The sequence below is a fragment of the Brachionichthys hirsutus genome, chromosome 11, assembly GCF_040956055.1.
Source record: "Brachionichthys hirsutus isolate HB-005 chromosome 11, CSIRO-AGI_Bhir_v1, whole genome shotgun sequence".
Lineage (NCBI taxonomy): Eukaryota > Metazoa > Chordata > Actinopteri > Lophiiformes > Brachionichthyidae > Brachionichthys > Brachionichthys hirsutus.
The window spans coordinates 6,822,359-6,839,999 of record NC_090907.1 but is presented as its reverse complement, the minus strand read 5'-3'; the positions used below and the strand labels follow the sequence as shown (position 1 = coordinate 6,839,999).

At 44.0% G+C, this 17,641-nt stretch overlaps 1 protein-coding gene across 1 annotated transcript in view; it reads right to left on the bottom strand.

The window, feature by feature from the left end:
* The window catches only part of ncam1b (neural cell adhesion molecule 1b), a 58,738-nt gene extending 42,004 nt beyond the window's left edge, over positions 1-16,734 (bottom strand). Inside the window, exon 1 of the mRNA XM_068745763.1 lies at positions 16,683-16,734. Within this exon, the coding sequence (XP_068601864.1) occupies positions 16,683-16,734 (52 nt within the window). The remainder of the gene's footprint in view (positions 1-16,682) is intronic.
* Between the last annotated feature and the right edge of the window lie 907 nt (positions 16,735-17,641).

Below are 17,641 nucleotides of genomic sequence, written 5' to 3'. Positions count from 1 at the left end.
ACTGCAAGCCAGTCAGAACACTACATAAATACTAGTCTCAATGTGCACGTTCAGAATTGTGCTGGTGGCCCTTATAGCATCACCATGGCAACACGACAGCAGCACAAATGGAAATATTGATCAACTACAAATAAGAAAAATGTTGTGCATTATTTGTAACATAATTGTATGAAGACTAAATAATAAAGGCTCAATTGACTGAATTATAATTTGAAGCTGTCAGCTTGATACTCATCAAACCTGCTATATTATTATTATATTATATTATTAACCGCGTATAAGCAGGGATAGATCCCGTCTCAAAGCCTATGAGCAAAATACAAAGGATAGCAGCACATTTAATGTCAAACATACAGTCTCAGGGTTTTCTTTCTTAAAGAAATACCCAACCAACCTTTTTGAATACCAGAGCAAATAAACCTTTTCAGTGCAGGTAAATGGACCACAATGACATAGATAGCACCGTCTACAGTGCACCTTCACCATGTCCAGAGCGCTTTACAAAGCCTCACATTCACCCATGCATGCACTCGTTCATACTCCAGTGGGCGACTGCTGCCATGCAAGGTGCTCCCAGGCCCACTGGGAGCCAATTGGGTTTCAGTGTCTTGCCCAAGGACACTTTGACATGTGGACAGTCAGAGCCGGGATTCGACAGAGCACGTACAGAGTGCTCTGTCGAATATACACAAACTAATTTTGGCATGTGGTAAATGTTTCCGTAGAGTCCTTTGAAAATCACTGCGACTGCACCGTGTGGCCTCCGAAGCAACACAATGACTCAAACCGAAATAGGAGTCAGAGCGACCTCTCTCTCGTGGGTCCATGAGTCTCCGAACTGCGAGTCCTCCTCCTTGCTGACGATCATCTGTAACTAAATGAGTTACGGTGCACTCCACTCCAGTGGGCAACAGAAGTCACCCTCATTTATGCCATTTACTGAGGATGCCCTTCAGCATCTGTCTCAGCTGCGCCCCCCCCACGCAACAGAAGCCCTGGGAGGCAGGGTGCTGGGCCCGTTGGCCTATCAGGTCACGCTGTGCACTCGTGCAATGAGTCAGTGTTTAAAGGATGGAAATTCAGACAATATGCTGGCAGGGGCTCCAAAAACAGGGACGAAAAAGCTTCTGAAAGAAAAGTTAATTCTACCCGATGAATTCATGATGATGTATTTGTTCCCAAGCCAAAACTATCACAGTGACTCCTGGATAAATGTTTTGTTAAAAATAGGAGACAGATATTTGATGCTGTGAAATGGTAATTATGGCAAAAAAAATGCATGCTGGATTTGTTCCAGCGCAGAAATCTAAGAGATTTACATTTTGTGCACGGACTGATAGGAACCGTCTGTCGTCACGTCTAAGAGAGATATGTGTAGATGCCCTGTGACTGAATTCTGGGGGGGACATACAAATGTTCTATTTGAATCCTGTATGGCAGCTGCATACAAGAAGGAGTCTGTGTGGCATGGACAGTGACCGAGACCAGAATGAATCACCGCAGACTGCCAAAAAGTAACAGTTCCTTCCAGATTAAATTCTGACAGCGGTTCTCCAGTGGCTTCCCTGTTAGCGCCTTCACTGTTAGCGCCAGTCACGGCGCACACGCCCGTGGAAAAAGTCCACAAAGCACTGGCCCCCTCCAGCACTGAGAAGGCCATTAAGGTTCAGGAGGATGTAAGACTCTGCTGTGTGGAATCCCGTACTCATTTATTTATTACTGGAATGAGCAAGAGGCAAAAAAGGGGAATGTAGGGAGAACAGGAAGGCTGAGCAAATGTATTAGATGTGTAGAAAGGTGACAGCCGAATGGGGTGGGGGGGGGAGCTGTGGTCTTCCTGCGACCGAGACCCCTGTAGGGTCTTCATTTTACATGAGCCATCTATATTACACTTGGGTTATAATTGTGTCAATACTTTGCTTGGTTGTCTTTCCCTGTGGGTTAGCAGGGCAGGAGGGTAAGGGCCACAGCGACCAAGGGCAGGAGGGAAAGGGCCACAGTGACCAAGGGCAGGAGGGAAAGGGCCACAGTGACCAAGGGCAGGAGGGAAAGGGCCACAGCGACCACTCAGCCGCAGCCTGGCTTTGACCACACTGAACCCCGAAGCCTGGCACACGTCCACAGCTCTCTGTGTGTCCATTAAGACAAGCTGGGGAGGCACCGGACGAGCCCAAACCTCCACAAGGAAGCGGATCAATAAGAGGGAATGCACCATTTCAGATGCAGCCAGACAGAGCCGGGGGGGCACTGGAGTATTCATTAGGCTGTGCAGGATGTCACAGTGTGTGCAGCCTCTTCTGGAGTCGTCTATGAATGGAGGGAGGTGACACAGACCCATTAGAGATTACTGCAGACCACGCAGTAATTGGATTGAAGTCCTAATGGAAATAAAGACGGGAAAATGAGCCGCTCTAATTCAGGGTTAAGAGAGCTGGCGGATCGCTTGTGTGAAGGCTGATAGCGGGTAAAGAAATGGGCTGCCAGGTGAACAAACCTATCGTGTGGAAGAGAGTGGGAGAATATTCACCATGGCCACCATCCCTTCTTTTGCTCATTGGCACGGAGGCAGTTGGGTGCCGCCGAGCACAGATCTGGACGGCGTCCACCAGTATTCAATCACACATCGATGCCCCGACTTGCCATACTCACAGTCTGAAATGACCAACTGTCAAAGCGACAAATACCGGGAAATCTTGCCAGCAGATAAATGAGGGCTGCACACAATGGCAGATGATGATGATGATGCCTCAGCTGGTCTTTTTCTGCCCACACATAATGTTCCTGTCGATGACTAGACACAGAATACCAAGGCGTTGAAAACAAAGTGAAACGGTCAAATTCCATTTAGAATTCTCAGTCCGGCACTGGCTCTTGGGAAATGTAGGCTGTCACGACTTCAGCTTTCATCACACAGAAGAGTTCATGTGCTTTTATCATTTCCTCAGATTAGGAGAATGGAAATACATTATAAATTAGTCCCTCGTCATTCATGTTTACTGCAAGCAGAGCGGCTGAAAAGCTTGGCTTGTTCATAGCCGCTTCGATCATGATGTCGCCTTTTTATTACACTTATGGATTGTAACTGAGCGTAGAGTCCTGCAACCCCCCGATCCCCCTATGCATTTACATTGTGTTGTCGGGGGGGGGGGGGGGGGGGGGACCAGCTGCAGGCTGAGGCCACTGGCGGTGCAATAGTAGGACAATCTTAATGACTAATGTCTGTGGTGTTGGAAACCAGAGCAGCCACAGGAGATCCAAATGCAAACACAAGGAGAACATGAAACAACTGCAGTGTTGAGGCAGGAACACCAACAGCGTCCATGTAAAGACCAAATGGTTTACAGCTGACAGTACCGATAGAATGGACAAAGACATCACTCAGTGGTTTGAACATCATCCGTTTCTAGGGTACGTCTGGTACTCGGGTATTATTCCATTATCTTATTCCAGGCCACTCCTAATGTCAGATCCAATTGCGCTAAGCCATAACAGCAGGCCGTTCGAAAGCATTACACTAACAACACTGAACACCTTGCGACACGATACGGCATGCTCGATCTCATTGTGTAGCTACTATGCCATGACAATAAAGGCTTTCTATTCTATTCTATTCTAGATGGTCACACAAAGCTTCTAGAGAAGCCTGCAAACTGAAAAAAAGAAAAAAAAGAACTGTTCTAAAGTTGATCTATTCAGACTGACCCTCGATTCTAAAACGGCTTTTAAAAAAATGACCAGCGTTTTTAAGTCTTCACGATGTCATTCAGTCATGAAGATAAAGGCAGAAGACAGTTCAGGTAAAAGTACGACTTTTTTTTTTTATCTTTCAGTCAGCTGAATGTTGTGATTTAATAATGTCACGATTTTGGTGAGACAGCAGGTTCCTATCCCGACCAGCCCAGCCCTGACTCATGGAGCAACTGTTCCCAGACCTGCCAACAGCATTTGTTATTGAAATCCAGTGCATTCGATCATATCACAGAGTTATCTCCTTGAAGCAACAACCTGAGGTCAATTTCATTTGGAAACGACTTTATAGGAGGTAATCAAAAGCACTCATTTTGAAGCTGCAGGAAAGGGGAGGACAAGTCCTCTCATTTTCTTGATCAAGCTTCTGGTAAAAAAAAAAAAAAAAAGCAAGGAAAGCCCAAGGTTGTGTTTTTCATTCTCTGAGACAGACTGACAAAGCGTGTTCTGTCTTCACAACGGCTCCACTGAGGGCGACAGATGGCAGAGCGGTACCTCATGACACAAAATGAGCTTGCACACACACACACACACCGGCCAATCAGAGGGTGGACTACAAAAATAGACAGTAGGATATGGAGAACATGCAGACTTGTCTCCTGTATTCCTTCAGGATTAAGAATCTCTGGAGAGCAGAGCCCATCATATTAATCTAGACACTTAAAAAAGGGTTGATCTGAATTTGAGGGGCGTTACGCCTTTTTATCTGATTTTATGGCTGCTTGTTATACATGTTATGGTCAGTGGTCACATGGATTTGAAGGTTGTATCAACCTCAAGTGGTTTTCAGGTAATTATAACCGATCGTTACTGACGGATCTCACGCGAGCTAACAGTTACGAGTCTGGGCAGTTGATTATAAATTTACTAAAAATGCATTAAATGCAGCAACAATATGATTGCAGGAACACTGGTGGAATTTCTGACTACTCAACTCAACTCTACCAAAACCAAGACCTAAAAAGTCATTGCAATTTAGCAGAATGTCTGACGTAATTCTCTGCTGTATTTGTTGTAAAATCGTCTGGAAAGCAGGCTCGGGTGTTCTGAGCAGGAGGTCACGATGCTGTGATAATAAAACAGCCCAGCTGAAATTAAATTAACACCTGTGCGATGATAGATCTGGACTTGTGCTCCTGTGTGAGAAGACAAATCAATACCAAAAGACGAGTCTCTGATCGTATGAGAGTGTCCCTTCAAGCCCACAGAGAGCATCATCACGATGGATGCAGCTGACCCAGCAAAGCCTTAAAAAAGCAGGACAGCAGATAAACGACCAGGTCCCGCTTTCATTCTGGCACAACTAGCAAATACAAATAACTAGGAATCAGATGCTAAGCCTGATTCGTCTTGCTCCGAACAGTCATCAATGTATCATCACATTCCCTCATCCTCTACTCACCGGGAAAACCTGGAATTATTGGTGATCTTACTGGTGTTGGCCAATAGAAGCAGGTCATTATCAGTTAGTATTAGATGACAATCAGTGCTGACCTGATAATCTATACTGACCAATCAATCAATCATCAGACATGTTTCCCCAGAATGTGGAGAAATGAGTTTCACATTAAAAAGAAATGACATAAAAACAATGCAGGATAATTGAATAAATGCAGAGTCAGCCCCACCGATAACCCAGACAGACAGATAGGAGGATGCTACCAACCCCGTTCATTTAAACCAAATGTTACTGGAGCCATTCAGGCAGAGGACGCAGCACCGAGACGTCATACAGCACGGAACAGCCATATCCACCGGGAGAAGGCAAGTCTCCTGCATCCCACAGAGAAAATGGCAGAAGAATATTGTTTGCCGACAGCAAACATTCAGCCTGGACACATTTATTTTCATATCAAGAAGAAGAAACACTTGAGATTCACATAACTGGATTTTTCCCCCTCACGGGCCGTTGATTTTGACAGCCTTCCCAGTCTGAGTAATAAATATAATAAACAGGCAAATATATAGTGCCGCAGCAACGTTCAAGCGTCGCCATGCCAACATTACAGCAAAAATATTTCTGATAATAGTTCCAGAATGCTCATGTTTAAAATAAAGATTTATTATGACAAAGCCTCCCCAATTCAACAGCTTCGAAAGAGACGTCATACTAAAAGGTGAGCTGTAAAACATATGGTGCCAGAGACATCCAATGCCAGCTGAGAAAACACGAAAGCGTTGCAGTGATGACTAAAATAATGACGTATCAATGTAGGTAATTACAACAATACCCAAAGGCAGCTGCTCCAGATGTTGTGTCACCATAACAAACATTTTCAGGCTGCATCTCTGCACCTCCTCATCACTATTACTGCCAATGCATTTGCGATTTCCATTTGCTTCAGGGAGGCTGGGGTGCAGCGTTCCACTCTGACAAGCATGGGAAAGATGCACAATGGGGTTCATGACACATCCGGCCTCCGCTGGGCAGACAGAGCTTCCAGGCGGTGGAAGTCAGTGCGTTATGTGGAGCAGAGGCTTCAGGGAGGAGCGTGAGCGACATGTTAAAGAAGACAAGGGACGATCCCAAACGGCGAGTGTGCACGGAAACAAGCTTCAAAAAGCTTTACACAGAGACTAACCCTGGGCATAAATAAGACTATTAAACTACTACGTTCTTCCCATTTATCATCTCACACTCCAAAGCATATTAATTACTATGGACAGCTAGCGGTCACTATTTAAAAGCAGCATTATTATAAATAATTGCACTTCATCATCATCCAATGTATTAAAGTGATTGTCACAGAAAACATGCACATTATTCTGACTACCGGTAGTCAGTTCCATCACCGCATCTCACATTAGATTTTAATGCTGCGAACTTCCCTCTCTGCGGCGATGCTTCTCCGGCCATGCCGAGACCGATGAACTTAAAAAGGAACCCACATTTAGCAACTGAATCACAACACTAACAAATATCATCGTTTTATGGTAAAAATGAATGAATTGTGTAGGTGTGAGAGTGGTTGTCTATGTACGGCCCCGCAACGTGCTGGCGAAACACGCGGGGTGTGCACAGCCTCTCGCCTGTAGTCAGCTGGAATAGGCTCCAGCAACACCCGTGAGCCACAAGGCAGATAAAGCGGTCGTAGACGAGACAACTGAGGTCATCTTGTCTACTAGAAAATGGACGGATGGACGGTTTCACAAACTCTTAACAGCTGGCTCTTTGCCAGCTCAGGTTCTTTCTGATGAAAACTGACTAGTTTTTTTTGCTCCACACCAGTGGAATTCTGATGTTAAAATGAAATGATTGATCACGTAACACAATCCGCATTCCCATGAATTTGAGCCTGCATCTTACAATCGTCTGATGCGCCACTGATGAAACACATCGCATCGTCTTACCGACACAAGTTGTGTTGCACCTCTCCTCTACTTTGACACATTCATCCTTCCTGTCTTTCACAATCAACACAATACTATCTGACCTGAGGCTTTAGCCTGCTGTTGGATTCAAATTTAACACAATCCAGACACGCTGAAGTCAACCGCCTCAAGATTCATTACTTTAATACCTCCCTTTATTGATTTTGTTTGGAGGGGATGGTTTCATTTCTCTTTGAGATCATTTCAGGCCAGGCTGAAATGGCGAATGGCAGGTTTACGCCCTTGGGGCTGTATTTTGTCCATGTGTATACAGACAGAGGAACAAGCAGGTCAATGCCCATACCATCATAAATACACTGACCGTGTTTTAATGCACGGGAAGGGGAAGACAGAAGATACACATGACTTTAATAAACATAATCCACATTTATTGGTGCTTGTAAACATTGTTTTGCAGCAACTTTGAGAACGAAGCTGCGTCTGAATGCACAAACAGGTCAGAGTCTAGAATCAGTCATTTATTATCTACACCTTAGCTAATTTAATTAATACTTTGTCCAATGCACGAAATGAATAGTACTAAATCACATTTACCGGTAGTCTGCCGTCTCCGCCCTGTCAAACCATCACTAGATCCCGATCATTCCAAACAATCATGCGTGTGACGCGGCATGGATGATGCGAGTGAAAACACCAGAATGACAAATAGGTCTGAAGTAGAGGCAAAATTTCCACAATACACATTTTGAGTTATTTATATATAAATACCTCATGTTGCAAAATATGTATACCCACAAAATATCTGATGACTGCAAACAACAACAACAAACAAATCAAAGAAAACAAAAAGTGCATTGATAGGAATGTAGATAAAGACTTGAAACAATCATCACGTCGCTTTGAAACCATGCCGACCAGCGTTTGGCCCTCGGGATGCTTTTCAGTGGTCGCATCCTTGGTTACTGTAGCTAATGGTGTAATGTGTTTGCTGTGGTGTGGCAGCCTCCAAGATAAAGCCTCTCAGAGCTAAGCCACTCGGTTAAGCCATGATCTCACACTAAAGGTGACAAGTCAGTCCGTGTCAGAACGCCGATGCCAGCGAGCCTTTATTCCCAGAATACAAAAATCAGATGAGCCGCCGAGGCTAATTCACAGCACATTAGTAAATACACGCTGGTCAGAAACCACGCAGGGGAGCGGCCTTCCGTGCGGAGGACTGTTAACAAGCAAAACATTATTCAAACAGCCTTGAGCGTTTCAGGACCAATCTTGTCCCCCGCCGGCGCTCCACTGCCGAGGAGATAACTACAGCATCCGAGTGACCTCTGACTCGGAGAAGGACTCTAATCTCCTCCAATCCTGCAGAGGCACCTCAGGTCTGCTCTTGTTCAGGAATTATGCGATGCGCTCCGGTTAACTCGGGACGAAATTACATGTTGGTGGTGACAATCTGCTACTCCCGATAAAAATACCTTTGAATTATCTTTCGTAGCCTGCTAATAAACAACTTCCACATGGATCCAGGCTTCGGCAGCTACGTCTGACATTGTAGTAATCGGTGGCGTCTGTGTGATACACGCCTTTATTGAATTTACTCTTCTGGAAAAATGACCCGACGCCACAGATTTTAGAAGAAATGCATGACTGAATATTTATTCCCATGATCTTTTACATACATTTACAATACTACATTTCACAATTCCATACGTTACAGGATCATTGACAAAAACAACATTTGTTTCCATACTGAAAAAGTCAAAAGTTGCTCAAAGGTGGCGTGAAGCCCTCAGCTATTCATTCATTAGGATCAGTCGGCAGTTACGCATGTACTGTCCACATAAAAAAAAAAGGTCAATGCACTTGTTAAGCTCTCAAATTGCACCATGGCCCAACAGTCACCTGTGAATGATGTTGAAATCTGAATGAATTTCAAAATAAAACATGCAGAACAGCTCAATATTATGACCGTCTATTCATGAAAACAGTATTTTAGGAAACGACAGCTGAATCAAAATGACAAGCAAAGTCCTGTCCAATTTTGACTCTCTCGAACTCCAGCATCACTAAAGCAAATGATCACTGAAACTATTTATACTCCTCTCATAACATGTACTTTTATCCAAGCCCTTATATTCAATGGCCTTTGTTAGTTCTGCCTTATTACAAGAGGTGCGATGTAGGTCTCTATTTTGGGAAATCACTATTACATAATTTTAGATTACTCTGCATGACTGAAAATGAAATGGGTTTCATTCCCATCTCAGTGTTATGACTTTCTAAGTATTCTTTATCCTTCTAGTAACTAATATCCGGATACTGAGACATTTATCCATTAAATATAGTCACATTCTGCATAATGCAACACTTAAATGATCCAGTTTAGCTATAGGCCAATTAATTACAAGTCTATTATACTAAATATTTTCATGAGCAAACAAGTTTTTCTGTGAATACGGTGAATTTGCATAAATAGTTTGCAGCTTGTATGAACGATTCTACAATGAATACTAAACAATGATTTCACTGCTGTGCAACACAAAGCTGCTCACATGTTCAGTTGCTGAAAAGGTTAAGATATGGGGCTGTTAAAATGCTCCTGCAGGCTGCTAAAGTACAGCCTGTCTTTGTGAGTCACTGACACCATTTCAAAGTAGATCCTGCTCATTGAATGGATCTAAAAGGACTACATCTGCCACCGCTCCCTTGGAGCTGTGCCTGCATACTGTGATCTAATTAAAGATTAAAATAAGCTTCTTCTTTTTTTGCAGAATGAAGTGTCACTTGACTACTTTGATTTTTATAACGTGTCATGACTTTTTATAAGCCGTCTAAATTTCCCCTCTATAGAGAAGAACATAGAATAGCAAGAGGGCGACTGCATTAAGAGAAGTCCTGTGGCATAGCAACACATTTTACTTGCTCTGTGGATGGCGATGTGTCCTATAGCGTTTCAATAATGAATGCACCATGATGGGCTTGGATGAACACACACACACTGCTTTTTTTTCCTTCTTCCTACACCATATGAAAGAAGGGGAGAGCTAAATTACAGCCAGCGGCGTATTGCTTTATCTGAGTAAGTTGTCTTTCTCTGCATCTTTACAAAACAGACTTCCACCTCCTGCAATATCCAACTACCGGCAGCCTTCAACTTCCTCACAAAGCAGAAGTGTGGATGCTGCTGTGGGTTGCATTGATGTCATTTCCACAGTCAGTCGCTCGTTTTCCTCGTCAGATGATCAGACCATGTCAGCTGTTGGTGGGCATCCAAACGTCATTGTAACTGGTATTTCTCTTACAATTTGTTAAACTTCCTTGTGGTATAGGTAAGCTACTATTATTTTATTTTTTTAATCAGTTTTAGATAGCTTCATGATAAATACTCTAATCTAAATATGTTCGTGGTGCCCATGGAAACCAGTGACTTGATGGAAAAGCAAGGAAAGACTGCTTCATAGCCATTATCTCTTCCATCTATTTCTGCAGACAGTAATGAATGCAATTTTTTTTTTTTTTCCATTTCATTTCACTTTATTCATATGCACAATAACAAACAAAAACATTACAAAGGCAAATAATAGTGCAGGAGAGGAAAAGAAGCCGAAAGGGCTTATATAAAAATCCTCCCCTCAATTTCAAATTAACCAAACAAAATCAATCAATATATATATAAAACAAAAAAAAAAGGAAGCTAAATTGATGAGTGGATCATTCCCACAAAAAAACTTGTTTCCATTTTTCAGATAAGCCAAATATAAATGATCAAAATGTATTCATGGCTGCAGTTTTACACATCGAGAAGTGCTACACCAAATTATTTCACACATTAATAAATGCAAAGTCATCATTCTGTCTCCAGCAAGCTATGACTTCCATCTTGCCAGGGGCCAAGAAGCATAAATTCTGGAAAGATACATTTGCTAAAAGTTAATTAAATGAATGGCGATTGGTTTAATGATTGTGAAGCAGCTCCTGAACAGTCTACAGCAGACACACATGCTGGACTTATTTTAAAATGTGGATTGAAAAATGCTCAGAGCTTCTGAGCAAGAAGTATAAAGATACACTGTACAGAAACTTCCAAGAGCGATACAAATGGAGCAGTAACAAACAAGACTGACTAACCAACACACACTGCAGCATTAAACAAGTGAAACCAGCGGCTCTCAAATAGTGGAGCGCGACCCCGGCGCGGCGCGATGCCAGGTGTGGGGCGCGTATAACCCTCCGAGGATCATGCTTTTCTTTCGTCGGTGTACTACACTAAAGTGTAATTGCACATCCACTACAGTAGGTGGCAGTGGCGTGTTCATTTTCAGAGTGTGCGCAGGGAGTATTATCTCTGTGGTGTACGTTTGTTTTTTCACCGCGCACACAGCAAAGAGCGGGAGTTATTAGGTAGCGAGCAGTCAGTCAGTGACCGAACGAACCGGGGTTAGGGTTACGTTAGGGAGATGTGTTGATGTGGGTAGACCAAACTGGCCTCACAGGAGTACGTGACAAAACTGACAGGAAATTCAATTCAGTTCAAATGTGCTTAAAAATGATAAAATAAGAAAATTGAGGGAACCAAATATGGGATGGACACCCTTAGGGCCCCTTCAAAGTATGACATTTAGCTGAAGCATGTCCAGCAGCTTTTGGAGGAGATGTGAATAGACTATTTCCCATGAGGTACAGACGGACAAGGGTAACCCTATATGCCCCCCAGGAGCATAAGAAAGACCCCCCATCTGGGCTTCCAGCCCTGAAGACTCTTCCAGCAGATGCCCAGCATTCTGATCCACGCCTCCTTTTAGCGACATCCCATAAACCCATTCATGGTCTCACCTGCCAAACAAACCAAGGATGATCGTATCTTTCAAAGGAATAACCCTTCCTCCTTCCACATCCATCCGCAAGTGCTGTCACACCACAGCCAAAACGCCATGTAAATAAATGTTAATAAAAAAAGCATTATAAAAGTTAATTTATGTTCTTCATATTATTTACACTTTTATGCATTATCTGTTTAGATTCACATATTTAGATATCAATTCGCATGCCTGCAGTTATTTTCATATTTATCTGGTGTGTAAGAACTGATTCATCTGGTTTCCATTGTTTCTTATGGAAAATCTAGCTTCGGTTTTCGAACAGTATTACGGAACAAATGATGTTAGAGAACCGACGTTCCACTGCACCTTGATTGTGGATTTTTTGCTTCTCTTGAGTTGCATCCACTTCTGTTCATTCAACTTGATGATTGACAGCTTGACACGGTTTTCATTTCTTGAATACGTTGAGACCTTAGCATGTTAACATTGCGCTATTTAATCAGAAGGAATGTAACTTTCAGGTATAAAGATATCACCATGAAATAGAATAGATTGCAAAACAGGCTCATCTCCCAGGCGTCCTTGTTCAGCGTTGCGTCCAACTGGTTGGGTTCTCTTCAATTAAACCACATTAATATTAATCCCTAATATACACACTGAAACCTCAGGGGAAAGACACAAGGTTGCTCCCACCACGGAGGCTAAGCACTAAACAAACAACAACAACTCCTAACCCAGACCTGTGCCTCCTCTGTCAGCAAACCCTGAGGAGAGGATGTTTGTGATCCCCCCACAGCACATGTAATGGGTCACATGCACATGTAATGTCATCTTTTCAGCGTCCGTAGGCAATGCATCTCCAGACCTGAATCTGTCTGATCCACTCATCGCTAAAGAGTCATGGAGTCCTCGCTGGAACCGAATCGCAATTTCTCCCCTGCTTCTGCTTCCTATTTCCGGATAAACACATCGACATCTGTCAGATTTGAGTTATGTGATGTGTAAGATACAAAGGGAGCTTTAAAGCGCCACAGAGTCCACAGAATGATTCACTGTGGAAAAAAGTATTTCACTGCTTGTTTCACAGTTAAAGTAACATGAATTTCTTGAAATAACTGGTCTGAATCAATACAATATCAAAAAACATGCATGGCTACCATTTCCCAGAAATTGACTGCCAAGCCAGTGGCAGTCTTTTCCAAATCATCAGCTCCATTCTGAAACACATTCTGATAAAAATAAAAATCCTCTCCATCTGTGCAGTGGCCTGTAGGAGAAGAGGAAAAAAAACAGGAAGTGGCTGTGAAATGATTCCTGTGCTTGTCTATCTGGCTTTAAGGCCGATTGGAAAAGCGCTGCTTGACAGTCTGACTCCGTTTGCTTGACAGGTTTATGGAAAACGGGAATTTAAAACAGATTTCCAACACTGCCGCTAAGCCGTTGGCAGTGAGCTCATGAGGTAACGAGAACATATACATGAGACATTCATAATGAAGACATTATTTTACAGCGTAGCATGAATTAGATATTTTTCTTCTGTGATATAAGCATTTGGGCTGGTTTGATTCTGCCCTGAGAATTACCAAAAACAGTTAATGAAAAGCAGAACCCAAATTGAAATGAGAATTGTCAATTAACTAACTTGGTTAAATGCAAATTTAAGGCTTCAAAATTCTATTGCCATGGAAACAAAATGCCAAACTACAAAAAATTAGTTTTATGTAACAATCATTACCTCCGCCGAGACGGAGGTTATGCAATTGCCGGTGTTTGTTTGTCCGTCCATCCATCCGTCCTTTAGCAAAATAACTCAGAAGGTTCTGGACGGATCTTGATGAAATTTTAAGGAAATGTTGGGATTGTTACCAGGAACGGAGGATTACATTTTGGTGATGATCCAGAAGAGCTCCTGGATTCTCAATCACTTTTCAGTAACATTGCAGTCAATGGAGCTTCAATATCTGGCAATCATGAAGGGTGGGGATCTCTATCTCTCCACGGAATTTAATCCGGATCGGATCTAGAATGGATTCAGAAAAAAGTATTAAATTTTTACATTAACCCCCCCCCCCCCCCATTTACGGAATAAAAAAAGAAAAAAAAAATTATAAATACACATAAACGCCAATTCACTTTTACTTCTTATGCATGGTGTAAGAAGATTCCAAGAACATTTTAGGTGATGATCCAGATCCCCATGTGGATGGCGTAAATCCAATTAGGAGGGGAACGAGCTGCTTTGCGGAGGTTTGCGCTCTCTGAATGCTTTTCTAGTCATGTCAACAACCCCCAAGTGTAAATTCTGCAAAAGAACGTGGCAGTCCCATCACCGTTGCTACTTCAGTGATAGAACAAAACACGTGCTTTAGATGAGAGTTATCACCAAATGTCAATTTATGTTTGCTGTGTATTATCTCCTTTAGCAGCACAACTATATCCCAAACCATAATCGCATGCAATAATACAAGTGACGCTTACAATCAATCATACAAGTCCTTGCATGGAAGAAAGAGAAAAAAAAACAGCACTCATTTCTTTCCTATTTTCAATATCGTATAATTGGACACTGGAAACCTATTTGGTTGCTAGGTGCCAAAAAAACAATCAGGAGAAATCAACCGGTGCACAGGAACAATGCGTTATTTTCATTTATTTTAGAGGCCAAATTATGAATCGACTCTGAGAAGAGCAAAACATCAACCGCCAAACATTTCAACCAGCGCGACACAACTATGTATTTCCACAGCAGCCTCCCTGCAAGGCATGATGAATATGAGCCGAGACAATGGTCTCATTAGACCGGGGACTCATTATAAAGGGCTGAACTTATAAACCGTAAATTCATTGCACGTGGCCATGCAGGGGATTTGGGGGGGTTGGGGACAACCATGCTTTCTTCCTGGAAGATTCAACAATTATGTCCAGCCAGCAGATATATAAACCATAATAATTATCTTAACAGAATCATTGAGGCCCACATTTACTTTTACAGGTTTGGATGTTCTGAAAAGATTACAATTAGGCAAAATAAACGTCCCTTAAACGTAGCCGAGGATCTTCAGAGGCCATGGCGGCTCAATTTATTCTCAGATCTCATTGATTGCTTTCAAAACCCAACTTCTTTACAAGGTTCACGAGTAAACGTACGAGGGGCAGGCCTAAAAAACACGATTTGCAAATGTGTGAAACTCATTCCAGTGTGAATGAGAAATAACTGAATCTGATTATCAATTTGCATTTCTACATAAAATATTTCAATAAAAAAGAAGAAACTAGAAAAGCACTCAGAGCGTGCAGACCTCCGCCAAGCAGCTCAACCCTCTCCTAACTGGATTCACACCACACCAATTCACACCTCCACATGAAAAGTAAAAGTGAATCGGAGTTGATGTTTTTTTCTAACTGATTTTTGACTCCACGAATGGGGTTTGATGTTAAAATGTGATGAGTTTCCCTGATCTGATTCTAGATCAGATCCGGAAGACATTTTTCACGATGGTGCATATCGGACCTCTTTATGACTGATTTTTGGTGAGTGAATTGAATGCATATTTTACAAGACATGATTTTTTTTGGGGAAAAGGCTCCATTTTAAGTAAATATAAAAATCTGCATTTTCTTTTTTCTTTTTTTTTATCCAAACGGGTATCCGGAATACTCTCAAAATTTAATGGGATCTAATTTAGACCAAGACCCATCTTGAGACATCTCCATCGAGATCCACCCGGCAGTTTTTCTGTGATCCTGCTAAGAAACAAACGCGGTCTGAAGCATAACCTCCTTGGCAGAGGTAAAACAAAGCAATGAGGGCTCCACTCCCTCTGCGCTCTGCACCTGATGGGGAAGAGCCCTGCACTGGTCCTGCAGCTGGAAGCACCACGGTAACCCATCACATCACGGGACTCAATCTGAAAAATGCAAATGCTATTAGCCCCCATATCATTCCACACAGCATTGGACTTACGTCACGCATTTTACCAACTTAGTGGATCTCATTTCAAAGCCTTTATTGTGGCATCAGATTACATAACACGTGATTCAGGGGAGAAGCTGCCTGCTCTGCATCAGTGTGCCAGAGACCAAACGACCCCCCCCCCCCCCCCCCCCAAGGACCCTCGCAGCTGGGATCAATTCCTCCATCGCACCTGGTGCATCGAAAAAACACTGGCTTGTATGTATCTATTTTATTTTTATTTTGCACGACGTGCCTTCAACCGGGAGACCGTGACTCAACCCACAATGCTGTGTGTGTGTGTGTGTGTGTGTGCGCGCGCGCGTGCGCGCGCGCGCGCGAAGGTACAGGGCGTCCAGCCTCACTCTCCAACAACAAGCGTGTCCCATGCAGGAGGAGACCAGTGCCCGAGATAATTATAAAGGATCCAAATAAATAAACACGCCACACTTCCACTCACAAAAACATCCGCAGCTATTGTTGACCAATTTTAAAAGCGCCCCCCCTCGCACAATAAAGCTTTGTCAGCGCACAGGCTGGTCACGCAAATAACCCCCCCACCCCCACCCCCACACACACACAGAGTGTGCGTGCGTGTCCAGAGAAAATGGTTCCTTCGCATTAGCAGCAGGCTGTCTTCACTTCCAACACAGATCAGCTCATCAGCAGCACCTGCTACACGAGGCGCCTGCGGGCGGATGGAGAGGAGCGACCCGGGGGGGGGCATGTTTTCAGTCCTGACCACTATTAAAATGGTAGGAATTAGATTTTCAGAGCGAAACAGAGGAGCTTTCATTCAGGAGGCGCGTGCGCGTGCGCGTGCAGAGTCCTACCTGTGCAGCCCACGAGCAGCAAGGTGAGGGAGAGATCCCTGAACTGGACCATCGCAGATCCCGAGAAGCGTCTCAAGGCGCAGCTGACGCTGAATCTCCGCTCGGCCCCTGCCCGCTGCGTTCTCCTCCACGTCGTGCTTATTTTAGCAGCTGCTCATCTTCATCTTCATCTTCATCTTCATCTTCATCTTCATCTAAACGCGTGTCGGCTGGTCGGTGATAACTGTCAGCAGCTGCGGCCGGAGATTAGCGGCGATGAGCGCCAGTGCCCTGTTCAAAGTCTGACTGACAACGGGAGCCTCCTCACACGCGTGGATTAATGCGCACGGGCGGAGTAAACACCACCAGTTAAATAGTGCGCGGATCTCATAGGAAAGCACGGTCACGAGTGGTTTGGGGCACCGGCGAAGCGGGCAGCCGCACGGGGGCGGCATTTCGCACTCATGCCTATCACGTCACTGCGTGGGGCAGAAGAGCAGGGCGGACCTGGGGCGGACCTGGGGCGGACCTGGGGCGGACCTGGGGCGGACTTGGGCGGAGCGGTCCGGTCCGGTCCACTCCGCCCAGGTCCGGCCCGAGACCCGCCCCGGACTCGAACCCAGTGCCTCCGTCTGAAAGCCAATAATGCTCCGGTAACTTGAGGTATTACCGTAGTCAAATAATAATGTTGTTATGTTGTGTTGTGCTTTTTCCTGATGTGTTGTGAAGTGGATCAGCGCCAGCCCATCTCCGACCCGGTAACAGGTGACAGGCCCCGCCTCCTGACAGGCCCCGCCCCCTGACAGTCAGCTGGTCCACGCCAGCTGCGTTGGATCAGCTGACTGAGCCAGCCAGCGTACAGAACTGCGCTCTCCAGTCGCCCTTCGCCTTTTGGCGTGTTTTTCTGTTGTTGTTTTACGAGCTGTTTATTTTTGTTTGTTTAAAATAAAACAACCGCTGGCGTTTTTCATCCGTCGTAC